Source organism: Phocoena phocoena, chromosome 8 (assembly GCF_963924675.1).
Source record: "Phocoena phocoena chromosome 8, mPhoPho1.1, whole genome shotgun sequence".
NCBI lineage: Eukaryota > Metazoa > Chordata > Mammalia > Artiodactyla > Phocoenidae > Phocoena > Phocoena phocoena.
The window spans coordinates 57,162,331-57,179,149 of record NC_089226.1 but is presented as its reverse complement, the minus strand read 5'-3'; the positions used below and the strand labels follow the sequence as shown (position 1 = coordinate 57,179,149).

Sequence of the window (16,819 nt, the reverse complement as noted above, 5' to 3'; positions counted from 1 at the left end):
CTGGGCCCCTTGTGCTGCAGCCTGAGGCCCTTCCAGTGTGCACCAGTCTCCAGGAGCAAAGGCCATATCTGCCTAAGCCTTCACACTGGGAGGGTGATCCGCAGTCTGAGGGTCACATTCCTCACCTCCTTCCCTCCTCACACACGCCTGCAAAGTAGGTGTTCTTCCTCACCTCTGCCCCCTGCTACACTGAGGCCCAGAGAGGTGAAGTGACTTGCCCAAGTCACACAGCAAGTTAGAAGAGGATTAAAGAGCAGTGCCCCAGCCTCTAGAGTTGAAGGAATGCCGTGTTCTACAACCCCCAGCAGGGGTGGCCCCTCTCTCCTGGCGGGGGGCGGGGGGCGGGGGGCTACTGACGCCACCTCTGCTGCTACCGGAGAGGCCTGCAGGCACTTCCGCTGGGCCCTTGGGCTCATCCCTGCTTTCATCCGTCCCCTTATCTCAGAAGCACAACAAGCTTGGGACATCCTGCTCTCTGGGAAACTGCTGAGATCATCAGAACAAACAACAGACCTTGAGGGGAAGTCAGTGCAGGAGACGACCAAGAGCACCCTCCACCTTGAGAGGCTGGAGGGCTAGAGGGCTTGGAGCAGCTCAGCATCTCTCACCCAGCCACTTCCCGGGCCCCTTGCCGGGCTCCCCGCAGCTTTCCGGGCTTCTTTGATCCTTCCTGCACCGGACAGCCAGCTTGGAGCTACGGTTCTAATCCCAGTTTAACCTCTTGATGGCTCCATCTAGAAAGCAACCCCACTCTGGTCCATAGGGCAACCCTCCTCCTCCCTGAGGCCTGCCCTGTCCCAGCAGGGTGAATCCCATCTCCTCAGAGCTTCCATAACTGTTGCAGCCATGTCGGTTAAGGCACAGACCCTGCGGTTCTAGAACTGTCCTTCTATATGTCGGTCCCCCCTGCCACACAGTAAGCACCTTGAAGATCTGGGTGGTCTTCATATTCCCAGGGTAGGTGGCAACTTAGGAAAGATTCGATAGTGAGATGGCGGGTGAGCAAAGGTCCTCTCTCCTACTCTGGCATGAGTATGCCCACCCAGGAGAGATTTCACCGGGGGCTTACCACCCTACCTCCACAGAGGAGCCCTCGGTCTTTTGTGAACCCCGAGCCAGCAGCGGTGAGTGGCCATCTGTCCACAGAGATCACTCTGCCTCAGCAGGTGCAAGGCTTCTGGCCAGAGGACAAGGTTCTGAGAAGGGCCCGGGTGAGGGGTAAGCCTCTGCCTATGATGGGTCCTGTCCCAGGCCAGCAGCATGGAGTCCCGTGGGACCAGGGAAATAGCTGCAGGGACAGTGGCAGGTAGAGAACCCGCCACAGGTGCCGGGGGGTGGGGAATGTCCTATGGTGATGTGTGATGCAGGACTCAGGGGCAATTCTGACAGGTGGCCAGAAAGACCGCAGGTGTCAGGGGGGCCCACAGCACACAGGGGTCCTGTGCACTAAGGGCCACGGTCCTCCCTTGGCTGGATCCTGAGAGTGGGGCAGGGAGGACAGGGCGAGAATGAGGGGCTGCCGCCCCTCCCTACCCCTGGGAACCGCAACAAAGAACTAGGGACCCCATTATTGGAGCCAGGCATGAGCCGGGGCTGGGGGCCACCCAGGGATGAAAGTCCTGGGAGCTGAAAGCCAGAGGTCCCACGGCCACAGGGAGCCTGTACATGGGGATGAAGAGGCCCCATCCACAGTAGGGATGGAGGGGGCAGGTCCCTCTAAGAACAATCAGAGGAAAAAACTGAATGGCAGGGGCTGGAAGAAAGGGGAGGGAAGGCCAGGAACTGGGGGAGGAAGTGGCCTGGGGAGCAGCTCCACTGACAAAGAGGCTCCAAATGGCACTAATGGTCCTTGTCAGGGCGTGTTACAGGAGAGGGGCCTGAGCCAACAAGCCAGGCGCCCCCCAACAAGCCAGCCTGGCCCTGCTCCAGAGATGCAGGCTGTGAGGCCACGGCCATGCTGGCAGGGATGGGGGAGCCACTGGCCCTCCATCGCCTCCCACAGTCTGTACAATGCCTGGGCATTTATCCCCAACTCGGAGCAAACAAAGACACCAAGACTCAGAGAAGGGTCACCACATATGGCTGAGCAAGAAGTGCCAACACTGAGAAGGGCCACTCACACCATGGTCACCATTGATGTCCTTATTTGTCATGACAGTTTTCGAGCAGATAACAGTCAAGATCCCTGGGGAAGGGGCACTCTTTGCTAATTTGCACAGAGGCTCAATATGGATGAGTGGAGGTGAGTCAGAGATTGAGCAACGTATACAAGGTGACCAAGTCGGGGAGAAGTGGAGGGGGGCGTTGACCACAGGTGCCCCGGCAGGAGGCGATCGTCTGCTGCCCCCTTGGGAACCAGCCCCGCACAGCTCTCGCAAAAGCCGCCCTTGCTCTCTGGGACCCAGGCATGTTAATCCCAGACCCAGTTCAGCCTCCTGAGAGTCCTTTATCCTCTCTTGCTGGAGTCCACACCCTAGGCCAAGCCTTCTTCTCCTTCAGGAAGCTCTCCCATCCCTCCAGCTCCCAAGACCTCCTTTTCTTTTTTCTTTTCTTTCTTTCTTTTTTTTTTTTTTTTTTTTTTGGCCATGCCATGTGGCATGTGGGATCTTAGTTCCCCTACCAGGGATCGAACCCATTCCCGCTGCAGTGGAAGTATGGCGGGGAAGTAGAAGTCTTAACCACTGGACCACCAGGGAAGTCCCAGGACCTCCCTCTCTTAACTGCTTCTGCACAGACTCTTGGTACCCATCAACTTGACTGTCGATCACATTCTGAATTGTGGAGGTGGAACGAGCCCAGGCTCAAGAGGGAGACAGACCTGGCTCTGCCACTTGGGTGAGTTACTTAATCCCTCTGAGCCTCAGTTTCCTCACCTATAAAATGGGAATAACACCCCCTACTGTGGAGGGTTGATGTTCAATGAGGTGACATACATCAAGCGGCACACAGTAGGCGCACACTAAGGGACAGTTCACTGGGCTACGGACTCCTTCGGGGCAGGGATGGCTGAGGTATCTCTGTGCACCCTGGGCCCGCATCCCGCGGATCACAAGGAGGTGCTCAGACATGGTGTGAGGAACAGAAGAAGGTGTGGACGTGGTGGGGATGCAGGGAGGTCTCAGGGCCACCAGTGGACAAGGACATCATCCAACCCGATTTATCCTCAGGCGAAGCCTGGGGTCCCCAGGGAACCAAGGGAAGGAGCTCCCATTGTGACACCACAGCCCCTTCCTTCCAGTCTTGCAGCTGCCTGGGAGCAGGACGACAGTCAAGGCGCAAGGAAGAAGGGCTGAGAGCAGCTGGGGAAGGGGATGGGCCCTGGCTGCGGGTGAGGCAGGGGACTCCATCCCTGTTACAGGGGTGACCGCGGCGGAGAATCCCAGAGGCCCGGCCCCATCCCATCTCCTCCCACTCTTGCCCCCATCCTCCAGGAAGACGAGACCCTCCACCCCGCACGGGCAACCGTATGCCAGTTTCTCCTGCTCACTGTCTCCTGTTGGCTGTCACGTCTTCTCCTCACCCCTCTTGTCTCTGTCCCACCCCCAGCCTTCTGCCTTTAGAGGAGAATGTGTGTGTGGAGAGAGAGCCTATTAGCAGCTGGGGCTCACGGGGTCACAGAGCGCTGCAGCCACAAAGCCCAGCCCCACACAGGACGTGTGCTGCCCGCTGTGGGCCCCTGCCCACCCCAGACCGTGGCCCTGGGCCAGAACACACCCAGACACTGCTGGGGTCCCCCCGGGGCCTGGAGCACCTCCCCTGGGTCCCCCGAATTGACCCTGGAGACTGAAATCTGCATCAGGACGGCCCCCGAGCACGAGCCGCCCCCCTGCCCTTGGCGCCACCATGACCTCAGGTTCACTGGCGGAGGCAGAGCTGTCTCGCTGGACTCCTGTTCCCTGCCTGTCCTCCGGGGCAGAGATCGCCTCTGCGTCCTCCAGGATAGGAGCTTGCCCTGCTTCTGCTCCCACAGCTCCAGAGATGGGCACTCTCCCTGTGGGTGCTGCCGGGCCCTCCTCTGGGCTGAAAATTCTTCCCTCTGAGACAGCAGCCGGATAGAGGCAGGCTGTGTTTGGGAGTCCAGGAATGCTGGGTGTGACTGGCCACCTACTAAATGGGTGACCTTGGAGAAGACATTGCTTTATCCTCCCTGAGCGCCGGCTTCCTGCTCTGTAAAATGGGGACAGCAGTGCTGGACAGAAGTATCTGGCAACGGCAGGGTGTCAGAAGGTGTTGTCCTTGCCTCCATCCCTGCCTGAGGTGCAGCTGATTTCTGCCTCCTTGGCTGCCACCCTGCAGCTGGTTCTCTGACACCACAGAGAACAAGTCCGGCAAAAGGGCAAGAACACGGGTCAAATGGCCAGGGCGTGGGGGAATACAATCAAGAGCTGGATTTTCATTCCCCGCCCTCTACCACTAGCCGCGTGGCTGCGGGCCAATCACTCGGGACCTCAAGCCTCAGCTTCCTCCTCTGTTCCTGAGGATGACATCACCTCTACCTCACAGGAGGACTGCCAGGATCAAATGGGATTACAGATGTAAGCTGTACGTTGCCAAATCCATGATCGTTCCTATAATTATCATTTCGTGTCTGACAGTCCTTTAATTATGTGAAGGCAGTGATCAAGTCTTCCCCGCCCCCTGCTCTACATCACATTTCCCCAGCTGAGGAAGACAGCCAAGCGGATCACCCCCTCCCAGCCCAGGGTTGGTGCCATGGTCAGGGGGATGCAGAGGTCAGGCCCAGCTCTGCAGGCTGCAGTCCTAGGAGCCAGCACGGCTTAAGGAAGAAGATCCCACATCACTGGCCACGGAGGACAGAGCCCTATATGAGCACTTCGCAGAGTTGGGGGTGGGGCAGTCCTAAGAGCCCTCTACCTGCTGCTTCGCATCTCGCCCTCTCCACAGCTCTGCAAAGCAGACGGAATAGTTGGAGGAAACCAGGGCTCAGAGAGGGGAAGTGAGCTGCCCAAGGTCACAAAGGGCAAACGTAATGATGGAACCAGAATTCACACCCAGCTCTGGGTGCCTCCAGCTTCAACTATCCCAAAGCAACAAAAAGCAAGACATGTAATTATCCTCGTCTGACCAAGGAGGAAACTGGCTCAGAGAGGCAAGGCCTTGCCCAAGGTCACACAGCAAGTCACAGGCAGAGCCAGGGCGGGAACCTTGGAATTTCAGAGTTACAAAAGATTTCAGAGATCATCTTGCCTCATCCTCTAAAGGTCCAATTAAGAACTGGAGAAACTGAGACCCAAAGACAGGGAATGGCCTGGAAGGATGGACACAGGATTAATACCAGGTAAATTAGTACAGAAAGGATGGAGAATTCAACAGATGGTACTGGGACATCTGGACATCCATTTGGTAAAAAAATATATAATTAGACCCCTACTTCATACCCCAAACTCAATTCCAGCATCTCCCCTCCACGCCCACGTCACCACTCTCTTCCAGTCATTCTACACACGTGCTGAGCCCTGGACACTGGGAGACAGATCAGGCTTGGACTCTCCTCTGAGCAACCTGCACAGAAGACTGACCAGCCAGCAGGCAACGCCAATCGTAGAAACGAGTGTGGCGAATGGGGCAAGCAAGGGCTGCCAAGGAGCACACTGCCAGTTATCGGGGAAGGGATGGTCTGGAGGGCTCTCTGGAGGAGGAGATGCTTGCAGCAAAGCTGAAAGGAATGGGCTTGCTGGAATGGGCTTACCTGACAAGGTAAGGGCAGAGGGAGGGAGTGGAAGGTGCAAAGGCACAGAGCCTGGCAGCTTTCGTTTGGGCCAACTGGCTTCTTAGGGGTTTATAAAAGCTTTCTCTATGTAAGATAGTAACTTTCATATAGATTGTCTACTTTTTCTTATTTTATCAGTTGACTTTAATTTTGTTTTTCATGCTTTTTGTTTAAAACATTTACATTTTTACGCAGTCAGATCTACCCCTTTTTCCTTTATGGGTCTTTGCCTTTGGTATCGTGTTTAGGGCAGGTGGCCCACGATTATAGATTTAATTCATATTTACACTAATAATTTCTCTTTGTTTACACTCGAATCTGTAATCCACCTACCTATCTATAGCTCCATATGTGTGTATACGTGTATGGAGAGAGGTTTCAAAGCCTTTCCTCTAAAGCATGAAGATTAGAATTTCTTTTACTTTACATCTTTCCGAGTTATTTGAATTTTCTCAACAAATGTGTGCTTCCTAAACAGAAAAAAAAGGACCTTAAAAAAAGAAAAAAATACATTTCATCCATCTGGAATTTCTTTTGATTTGAGGTAAGAGACAGGGATCTAATTTTACTTGCACCAGATGGATACTTCAGCTGTCCCTGTACGGTCTGTGATATTTGCAATGATTTCCGTGATTGTCTACCACACAGCACGCTCTCAGATGTGTGTGGGTTGTTTCTAGGTTTTCTAGTCTGTCCCAAGGCAGCCCTTCCCTGCGTGCTGGCTCCGCCTGGCACAGCTCCTTCCACGTGGCTGAGCTCAGCTCCCTGTGCCACTCCTGGGGTCCCGGCTCTGCTTTGAGGCCCCAGAGTCCAGCTGTGCCCTCAGCACCACACAGCCTTGCAGAGACTGGAGAGCGATTGAGGGGTGCCTCCCCGCCTAGTCTGTCCACCTGCAGGCTGCACCTTGGGCACACCGGCTCCTCTAATCACCCTCCTGTTTCATCCTCGCCAAGTTCCTAACGGGGAGACTGGTGAATGTCAGCTGGGAACGGTGTGTGGAGCTCCCAGAAGAGAGAGCTGGGCAGCCCTGGCAGGATTACTCTGGCTCTGACCCAGGAGATTTGGGGGAGGGGGCAGCCTAGGGAGGTTTGAGATGGATCTCAGCATTAGGGCCGAGTAGGGAAAAGGATTAAAATCCCCAGCCCCCAGCCAGCTCCTGACAGCCTAAGAGGCTGGATTTATTTTTCTGGGCTACAGGGAGCTGGGCAATTAGGCCTCTGTCTGCCCCTGCTTCTGCCAGGGTGCACTCGGAGTGGCTCATTAGGCAGGAGAATGAAGCCAGGCTCAGCCTGGAGCACCCCGTCCTTCCCCGCGCATCCTGTGCCTTGCGTCAGCCCTTGGGGAGACGTGAGCAGAAGAGCTGGGGGCCCTTAGGAGGGATTATCCCAGCGCCCTGCAGGGGGGCCGGCCAAGGCCACAGGGCGGTGAGTGGCCACAGCCTCTCCTCCTGCCCCATACATGCTCCCTAAGCAGACACGCAAGGTGGTCACAGAGGTCATGAACAAGAGCTTACTCGTCTTCCCGGGAGCGTGGCCTGACCACGCCCGGCCCCCTCAGTGCCGTTCAGAGAGGAGGAGGTGGGGTGCGGGGGTTCCCGAAAGCCAGCGGCGGCCTGGCTTTATTACAGCAATAAATCCTTAGCTCCCTGTGCTGCAACAACTTCTGCCAGCCTCTCCTCTCCCTCATGGATGCAGTAATATCATCTCCCATTTTCTTATCCTCATGGCAAACCTGCAAGGTTTATAGGATAAAATGGCTCTTATCATCGCCAGTTTAGAAGTGGCAGAATTGAAGCTCAGAGGGCTCCTCTCTGACCGGCTGGGTCCCTCTCCCCCAAAGCACCAGAGAAGGGAACAGCCATCCCTTTGAAAGTGTGTAGGGAGGACACGTTTTCCCCAAGTTGGAACAGTGGTCTGTCCTGTTCAGGACGTGAGACACGTTGCTATCTGTTATCTAACTGGACCCTTGGGGCGTGGGTTTGTACCTCCACCTCACCCACAGCAAGCTGAGGCCCAGAAAGGGTCTGGCCTTGTCTAAGGCCACACACTAAGTCACTGGAGGAGGCAGGGTAGAGTTCAGGCCGCAGCTCCCCTAGCCAGGAATGGCCAGGTGCGTCTGGCTGACTCCAATCACACCCTGGAGGCCATTCCAAAGGCTGCTTCCTCCAGGGAGCCCACCTTGGTTCCTGAGTGAGATCCACTCTTCCCTGCCCCATAGCCCTGCCACAGGCCCACGTGGTGTTGATAGGACAAGAACGTGGGGAGCCAGCTGGGAAACTCACCCCCTCCTCCTCCCACTGGCAGAGCCTGACCCCACCTCCAAGGGTGGCCTGAGAGGTCCCTCGGCTGAGTCAGCACCCCTCCCTGTCAGCCACAGCCAGGGGCACTGGAATGCAGCATGCGCCCCTACTCTCCAGACCACCCAATGCTCCTTGGGGTGCTCACCCGGGAGCTCATCGCGGGTCCAGCCTCCCCACCCTCACTGGCTTCCTCACTTGCTCTTCAAGTCACCCACTCAGTCTTCCTCCCACTCCTTGCCTGAGGTCCTCCTCTGAGCCAGGCCCTGGCTTCAGCACACTCATGGTCCAGCGGGAGAAACAGGAAGTCAGGACCCACATGGGCAGCCCAGGCCCGAGATGCTGCGGGAGCCCAGGGGAAGGGGAGAGGCAGGGAAGGAGGCCTGACTCTTTTGTTTGAAGGGGACACTTCTTAGAGGCATAGAGATCTGCGATGAGCCTTGAGAGGCAGAGACCAGAGAGAAGGCATTCCAGGCAGAGGGGACAGCGGAGCGAAGGGCAGTGCTGTGAACGGGTGAGGTAGGTTATCCCGGGATGGCTGTGTGGAGGGTGAAGGGTGACGGAGTGCTGATGGATTTCCCAGCGGCAGGTGTCTTCCTGCCATGGTGGGAGGTGTTCCCATCAAAAGAGGTAGGCAATGGTGGGGTGGGGGGTGGTATTTTGTCTGTGTTCCACCCGCCCCCACTGCGCTATTCCTCGACACTCCTGAGACCGCACAGCCTCTCACACACCCCCTGGGCACAGCATGGTTTCCCGACTCCAGGAATGGCCTCATCCAGCCAGGTGGAAATCATGGGATGACGGGAGGCATCATCAAAATTCTCTTCCGCAGCCAGTCTGCTGAATGCACCGTCTAGGTGTCTCTAGAATCCCTCCCTTTGCTACTTCTTTGCAGACCCCTCCCCCTAGTTGAGGCCTCAGCCCTTCTTGTCTAGCTCCCTGCCATCCCCGCCTCCACTCAAGGCCCCTCAGCGCATTCTCCGTGATTGAACCAGAGTGGTCCCTGCACAGACCGAGTCCGACTGGGCTCCCACCTCCCAGGATGGAGTGCAGGCTCCCCAGCACAGCCTCTGGCTCAGGTCCCCTTGGCCACACGCTCTCCCTCCTAACACCAGAGCTGCACTGGGCCAAATCGCTTTCAGTTCCCAAACACAAGACACTCTTGTAACATGCCGCTCCCCTGCCTTCCCCACTCTGGCATGACATGATGTGCTAACTCTCTCTGACACCAGCTCAGGCAAGCTTTCCTGCCTGCGGTGTCCCTGGGCCCCGGCAGTGATCACCCTGGGTGGTCTGGAGGTCTGTTCTGATCTGCTCCCCACCCACTTAGGAGCCCTTCAAGGGAGGGAGAAACCAGGTTTGATATACCTTTGACCCCTGGACTCAGGGCAGGTATCAGGACAGGTTTGTTGATTGAGTAAGTAACCAACGCATCCCAGGCAAGACTGTTTGGTTTGGAACGGGGGAGAGGGCACGGGACTGGGGGTGCAAGCAGGCGCAGTGCAAGCTGTGCCTTCAACTCCTCGGCTTGAATAAATCACTTCCTCTTCCTGGAGACCCATCCATAAGACAGAGGGGGTCAAAAGAAGCTTAAAACACCCTTCAAAAGGCAACCATACTATAGAAGTGCGAGAGAGTTGACTGTCTCCTTCAATGTCTCGGGCTGGAAGTCCCTCCAGGCATCTGACTTATATCCCTCTTGCTACAAAGAAGCTGGTTTTGACACTGTGCTCCCTCGCACAGACGCAGAGTCTTCAGGGGCCCCTGTGGGGATGGCCTGAGAGCTGCCTTCTGTCCTACCCCATCCTTAATTGGCAATATTAGAGTAATGAGTCACAGACAACAACCAATTAATTATCCCCAGTTATAAAAAGCTTTTGCTTCCGCTTCCTAGCTGTCGAGTGAGCCAGCCTTCTGCTGCCAGGCTCCTCCACTTCCTCGGTGTTGGGGGGCAGGAGAGGACGTCATTTCATCTCTCTGGTCCTCAGTTTCCTGTTTCCTTATTTGTCAAGTGTGTGTCCTGGGGGGAGGGGACAGTGTGAGCAGAGGGTTGGAGGAGATGGGAATGTGAGGAGCGGGGAGGGGCAGGAAGGAAGGAGGCCAACCTGCATGGAGAGCAGCGGGGCGGGGGCTCCTTCCCAGGCTCCCTGCACCCCTCTTCCCTCCCCAGGATCCCCATCCAGTACTGCAGGGCCAGCTCTTAACCAGGGAAGCACTGAGGGTGCCTAGCCTGGCATTCAAGCCATTCCCCAACTTGTCCCAAATGCTCCCGGTCCCTGCTCTTCTCTCTGTCAGGCAACTTCCCAAGTCCTCCTCCCCGTCCTGCCTTTCTTCTTTAAACACACGCAGACTTGGGGCTTCCCTGGTGGCTCAGTGGTTAAGAATCTGCCTGCCAATGATGGGGACACGGGTTCGATACCTGGTCCGGGAAGACCTCACATGCTGCGGAGCAACTAAGCCCGTGCGCCACAACTACTGAGCCCACGTGCCACAACTACCGAAGCCCGCACACCTAGAGCCCATGTTCCGCAACAAGAGAAGCCACCGCAACGAGAAGCCCGTGCATCACAACGAAGAGTAGCCCCGGCTCGCCGCAACGAGAGAAAGCCCGCGCGCAGCAACGAAGACCCAATTCCACCCCCAAAATTAATTAATTTAAAATAAATAAATAAATAAACACACCCAGACTTAAAACCCACCTGTCTTCCTGGCAGCCTCCAACTTCCTGACGCTCTTGCTGCAAATCTATCACGGATGGGGCTTCAAGCCTTGATTTCCCCATCCATAAACAGGGCATAACAATTAAATATGCCCCAACAGCGTGTTAGAACAATCAACAGGGCAATGCCTGTAAGCCATAAGCTCCCTGCATACAATAGGTGCTCAAGAAACATTAACTGTTACTCTCACACTTCGTTCCCAGCCTGAGGATGAGTGCTTCTGTGACTCGCCACCTGTGTGTCACCTCACTGCACAGAAGAGGCCCAGAGAGGTTCAGCTTCACTGAAGAACTTGACCCTAGGCTTCCCTGACTTGGGAGACACAAGAGGCTCCCCCAAGGGGTCCTGAGCAGAGGCTGTGCCTGGTGGGGGCATGGAGGGTGGAGGGGTAAGGGGATGCCCAAAGGAGGAGGGGAAGGTGGGGATGAGGAAAGGCACAGGCCCAAAGCTGGGCCCGCTCCCCCTGGCCGAGGCCTCTCCAGGCCCGAGGGGCTCTCCTTTCACTCCCCAACCTGCGCTCCCAGAGCTCACTCTGGGCCTCTATTTGTTCAGCAAAATTTACAGAGCAGCTTCTCTGCACCAGCCCTGACTTTGAGACACCAGATTGCTGTTGCTTTCACTGTGTCAGGCCAGGAGCCCAGCCCCCGTCATGGTTCTGGCCCAGCTGTCTGGGGAGGGACCGGGGAGAGAAAAGAGAAGAGAGGAGAGCCAGGGAGAGAAGGGTGAACCCGCGGAGGCTGGAACCCAGGAAGTGGGAGAGGAAGCGGGAGTGGAGCTGAGTTAAGGGCCGGGGTGGGCCGCCCACTCATCCTCAGCTGCGAGGTGCGGGTTGCCTGAGGTGAGCTCAGCCCTTTCTGCAGAGGCCCTGCCACCCAGAGTTGCTGCAAAACCCTCTCCCCTCTCCCAGCCTCTCCCAGGCTGTGGCCTGCAGCCTCCGGCCACTGCCCCATACCTGGCACCTCAGGCCTTGGCATTTGCAGAGCCTACGCCACTTGGGCCCCCAGTCAACTCAAAACTGGCCTCAACCCACCACTTCCTCCAGCCTGGGCCCTGGGCGGGCCACAGCCAAGGCCCATCACTTCCTGACTCCACAGCCTGGAACTGGCTGGCCCTGGGCCCACCAAGAGGTGTGAGGTGCCCTGGGAGAGAGCCGCCTTCCTCCAGTGTCTCTTCCGACGGCCAAGGGCTTCCTGCTTGGGAGCTCAGCCATCCTTCTCCTCCCTTCCTCAGCCTCAGCAGTCTTCCCATCCCACCCCCACCAAGAGCGCTGGACACCGTGCAGGGCCAGATCCGAGCTCTGCCCCTCTCTAGCTGCGTGACCTTGTCCTGGTCACGGACATCCTTGGCTTCTGTTTCCGCATGTGAAGCGGTGGCGATGACACCTAGCTCACGGGCTTGGGAGAAACAGGGGTGGCCGCGTGTCAGTGCTCAGCTCAGCGCCCGGCACACAGACAGACACCTGGGTGTAGCAGACTGCGAGCTCCTGCCCTCCTGACACGTGGAGGCCCTGCTGACTTCCTTCCGCTGCCTCAGGGGACAATGGAGCTCGGAGCACAGCACATAGGACGGACAGGCTGCCCTGGGCAGGTCCCTCCTCTCCCTTGCCTCAGTTGGGCATGTTGCCTCCTGTGTGCTAGAGTGGGTACACGGCAATGAATCAGGCCAGGTGCCCACAGGTGGTACCTGCTTCTTACCATTTGGGGGTCATGAGAACAGGCTCCCGACTCAGTCGAGTGCTCTGTCCCTCTGTCCCTACCAGCACAGGCAGAGAGGGAGGGCAGGGAGGTGGACAAGCTTCCCCAACCTCCACATCCAGATATAGTCTGGTGATGCTTGGCCTCTGACCTCCGCCCCTGGCCACTCCAGCCCGTTTTGGGGCTGGCTGAATTTGGAGGCTGGCCTCTTTGTTCAGACAAGCAGGAGGGAGGAGAAAGTTGTTTTCCAGGCAGCAAAGCTTTTAGATAAACACCATTTATCTCTCTCTCTGTTCCCTCCTGAAGGAATTGGGTTCCTTCAGAGAAGAAACTAGATCCAATGGCTGATGGTGCCCCAGGGACGGAAGTGTGGCGTGGGGTTTGGCTTGGGGAGCCGGACACTAAGGGAGGCTTTCTTTATCCAGCTGAGCACCTGCTGCCAGCCCTGGCAGGCTTGTGGCTCAGGTGACTGGGCCCTGGTGCCAGGCCATGGCCCTGCCAGCTCCCAGGCTCCAGGATGGCCTGGCCCAGCTCTTCACCCTCCCCTTGAAGAGCCACCCGTCTGCTTACCTGCCCATCAGGATCTGCCAGGAAGCTGAGAACTTCTGCTCACCTTGGGGGACCCCACCCTCTTGGAGCAGCCCTCCCTGCCCAGACCTCAAGAGCAGCCCACACCCCACACTGTCAGAGGGGAGTCAACAACTGGCTACACCCACGTTCCTTGCCCACCTAGTCAGGTAGATTCGGGAATTTCCATAGGCCCATTTTACAGAAGGAGAAACTGAAACCCAGAAAGGGCATTGGCCTGTCCAGAGCCACACAGCAGGGTGTCAAAGCTGAGACCCCTCCCCCAGGCCCTGGGGCTCCCTGGGTCCTTTGGCCCCATCCCAGCACAGCTCACCGGTGTGGTGTCATCGTGAGAGCGCTGGTAGCGCTTCCAGCGGCAGCCGTAGATGCCGGTGAGGCAGGAGAGGCAGAGCTGCGGCTCATAGTACTGCAGGGGCTGGTGTCTCACCATGCTCGCGCCCGCGGCCCTGGCGCCCTGCCGTCAGGCGCCCATGGAGGCCCCCGGCTGGTCCTGGGGGAGCAAACAAAGTACTGTGAGGCAGGGGAGGGGTGGGGACCTGGCCCCAGCGCAGCAGGTGTCACTGTAGTCTAGGTCAGGGAGGGTCAGCCTCTGCTCAGAGCCCTGCCATGGGTCCTTGTCTCTCTCGGAGTCAGAGGCCCATCCTTGCAAGTCCCCTAGGACAGTCCCCTGCCACCCACCCATGACCTAATCATCCAACAAAAATCCCCATACCTACTAGCAGTCACTCCCCCACTCCCACCCCCCAGCCCCAAGCAACCTAATCTACTTTCTGTCTCCACGGATTTGCCCATTCTGGACATTTCACATAAATGGAATCATATGATATATGGTCTTGTGCGTCTTGCTTTTTTCACTTAATGTTTTCAAGGTTCATCCATGTTATAGCATGAATCAGTACTGCATTTCTTATTATGACTGAAAATTATTTGATTGTATAGATATACCATTTTATCCACTCACCAGTTGGTAGACACTTGGGTTGTTACCACTTTTTGGTTGTTATGAATAACTCTGCTATGAACAAGTTTTTGTGTGAATGTATATTTTCATTTCTCTTGAGTAATACTTTGGGATGGGATTGCTGGGTCATACGGTAACTCTATGTTTAACTTTTTGAAGAACTGCCAAAAGCTGTTTTCCAAAGCTGTTGTACACTTTTACTTTCTCCAACTGTTATCATTATCACCCCCATTTTACAGATGAGAATTCTGAAGCACAGAAATGTTTAGCCATTTGTCAAAGGTCACACAGCAGAGCCTGGCAGTCTGGCTCCTTGTTCTAACCCAGGGGTTGGCAAACTATAACTCATAGCCAAATCCAACCAGCCACATATTTTGTGTATGTGTGTGTGTGTGTGTGTGTGTGTACACATTTAGTTTTATTGTGACAAAGCAACCTGTATAATTTTAAGGTTTAAAACTGAGCATCATCTTCCCTTTCCAGTGAAACAAAAATTTAAAAATAAACAGGAACAAAATTACAATAGAGAATGTCAACTGCAAATAAGATCCTACAGGTTCTGCTGCTTCTCCCGTCGAGTGGCAGGGCTCAAGTCATCATTAGGAGAGAATTTTATTTTAAAAGTGTCATCTTAAACTGCAAGGATGTCCGTTAAACATCACAATTAAACATGCCAAAGGAGAAGCCATGTTGTCAAAATGCCTACTTAACCCACCCAAACATCTCAAACCCACCCTTTGCTGACCTCCTATAACCTCATTTTTTTAAGTTTTTTTTTCTTTTTTTAAACAAGAGAAAGTAGACAGATACATGTTGGTAAATGCTAACTGTCCATATTCACATAGAGACACAGTGTAATCTCTGAGCCCAATATACAGAGAAAGGAGGAAAAAAGCTAGAATTCTATGCACTAATACACAGGGGCCTAGCACCCTCCAGCTTCCAGCAGAGCTAAGGGAGCAGAAGGTTTTTTTTTTTTTCCCACAGAGCCTGGTGGTGTTGATTCCATAAAGGTTTTTTGAGACAGGAAGGGATAAAAATGAATTTGGAACAGAAAGGGGTAGAGATTCTTTTCCCACTGAATTCTGCTCAAGGTATTTCTCCCCAAAATAAGTTGTGAGCCACGGTATAAAGGAGAAAAGAGACCTCAAAAACAGGGCGACTGAGCACAAGAGGAGGAGGAAAAAGAAAAAAAAAAAAGACTGCAACTTGCTCCCAGGGACTGGAGAAAATTTAAAAAGGAAGGTTGGAATCCATCAGTGTTCCATTAGTCATCTTCCCCTTCATCTTCCTCTCCTCCCTCCCCATCATCATCTTCATCACCTTCATCCTCATCCCCTTCTTCATCAATATCTTCTAATCCTTCTTCCTCTTCATCATCACCATCATCTTCTTCTCCTTCCCCTTCCTCATCATCCGTGTCCGGAATCAAGTAGTACTATAATGGATTTGGCCAAAATACCATCTTTTTTTTTTTTTTTTGCGGTACGCGGGCCTCTCACTGTTGTGGCCTCTCCCGTTGCGGGAACACAGGCTCCGGACGCGCAGGCTCAGCGGCCATGGCTCAAAGGCCCAGCCGCTCCGCGGCATGTGGGATCTTCCCGGACCGGGGCACGAACCCGTGTCCCCTGCATCAGCAGGCGGACTCTCAACCACTGCGTCACCAGGGAAGCCCCAAATATCATCTTTGATGACCTCTCCTAACTCATCTGCACCAGCATCAGAATGATCAGTAAACCAGGTGAAGAAGCTTTCCGGTTCCTCATGCTGTCTCTTCCTGCTGGCTTTATTCTACGTTTGACTTGAACATTTTGTCAAATCCTTTCCGGATTTCCTTTTGATTTCAGTGGACTTTGAAGATGGATCACCACTCTCATTCAGATGAAATTCTTTGGAGAGAACTTTATTTTCGAAGTGTTTTCATCAAAATAAAAATCTGTTCTGTAACCTGATTTAATATCTTCAAATTCTGTCACTTCGACTCTTGTCAAATAATGCAGCACCTCTGCAAATAATGCAGTACTCCCCAAGGAGTACAGACCCTTGTGGATGGTTAACAAATGCTGTTACCCCAAAATCTGGGATTTTGGCAATCAGTTCCGACCTCTACTGAAAAAATGGTTGGCGGAGTTTGTTATATTTCTGTTCTACTTTCAAAATCTCCTCCCTGGCTTGTTCGTTAAGTCTGTCTGTTTGATTTTGCCCTTCATCAATATATTCAATTGCTTCTCGCTGTTCTTTTTCTTCCTTCAGCAAGTTCGGAGAAGCAGGCGTTTCCTCTGGCCTGGAGGCAGGAGTCAGTCTTGGTTTCTTCGGTTTCTTTGCTTGGGGTGGAAGTGAAGACTTGTGTTTGGGGGCCATGCTGGGAGAAAAGCCAAGAATCCACCCAAGGGAAGAAGCTTGTACCAGGAGCTCTGAGAACTCCAGCCACGTGTTTTTATACAGCCCACAAGATAAGAATGGTTTTTACATTTTTGAAGTAGTTGGGGGGAAAAACCAAAACAAAAATATGTTTTGATCCGTGAAAATTATACGAGAGTCAAATTTCAGAGTCTGTAAATAAAGGTTTATAGGACGCAGGCCCACTCACTCATTTATGTATTGTCTATGGCTGCTTTAAGTATAACTGCAGAGTTATGACAGAGACCATATGGCTCAGAAAGCCTAAAATACTTACTGCCCAGCCCTTTATAGGGAAAGTCTATTGACCCTGCAACCACGGGGCCACCATGGCCCCTGAACCGGTATTGTAAGTGCAGCATATGGTTGAGAAGGGAAAGGGTGCTGTGGGCACTTAACAGGTACAGGGAGGCCTGTAGGATGAGCTCC

General features: G+C 54.5%; 1 protein-coding gene and 1 pseudogene across 2 annotated transcripts in view; both read right to left on the bottom strand.

Annotated features, from left to right (window-relative positions):
* The window catches only part of GDPD5 (glycerophosphodiester phosphodiesterase domain containing 5), a 43,044-nt gene extending 29,585 nt beyond the window's left edge, over window positions 1–13,459 (bottom strand). For both annotated transcript variants that reach the window (XM_065882257.1, XM_065882258.1), the window contains exon 1: window positions 13,343–13,459. In XM_065882257.1, the coding sequence (XP_065738329.1) occupies window positions 13,343–13,459 (117 nt within the window). The remainder of the gene's footprint in view (window positions 1–13,342) is intronic.
* A 1,798-nt stretch (window positions 13,460–15,257) lies between these two features.
* On the bottom strand, window positions 15,258–16,351 carry LOC136127392 (protein SET-like; annotated as a pseudogene).
* Between the last annotated feature and the right edge of the window lie 468 nt (window positions 16,352–16,819).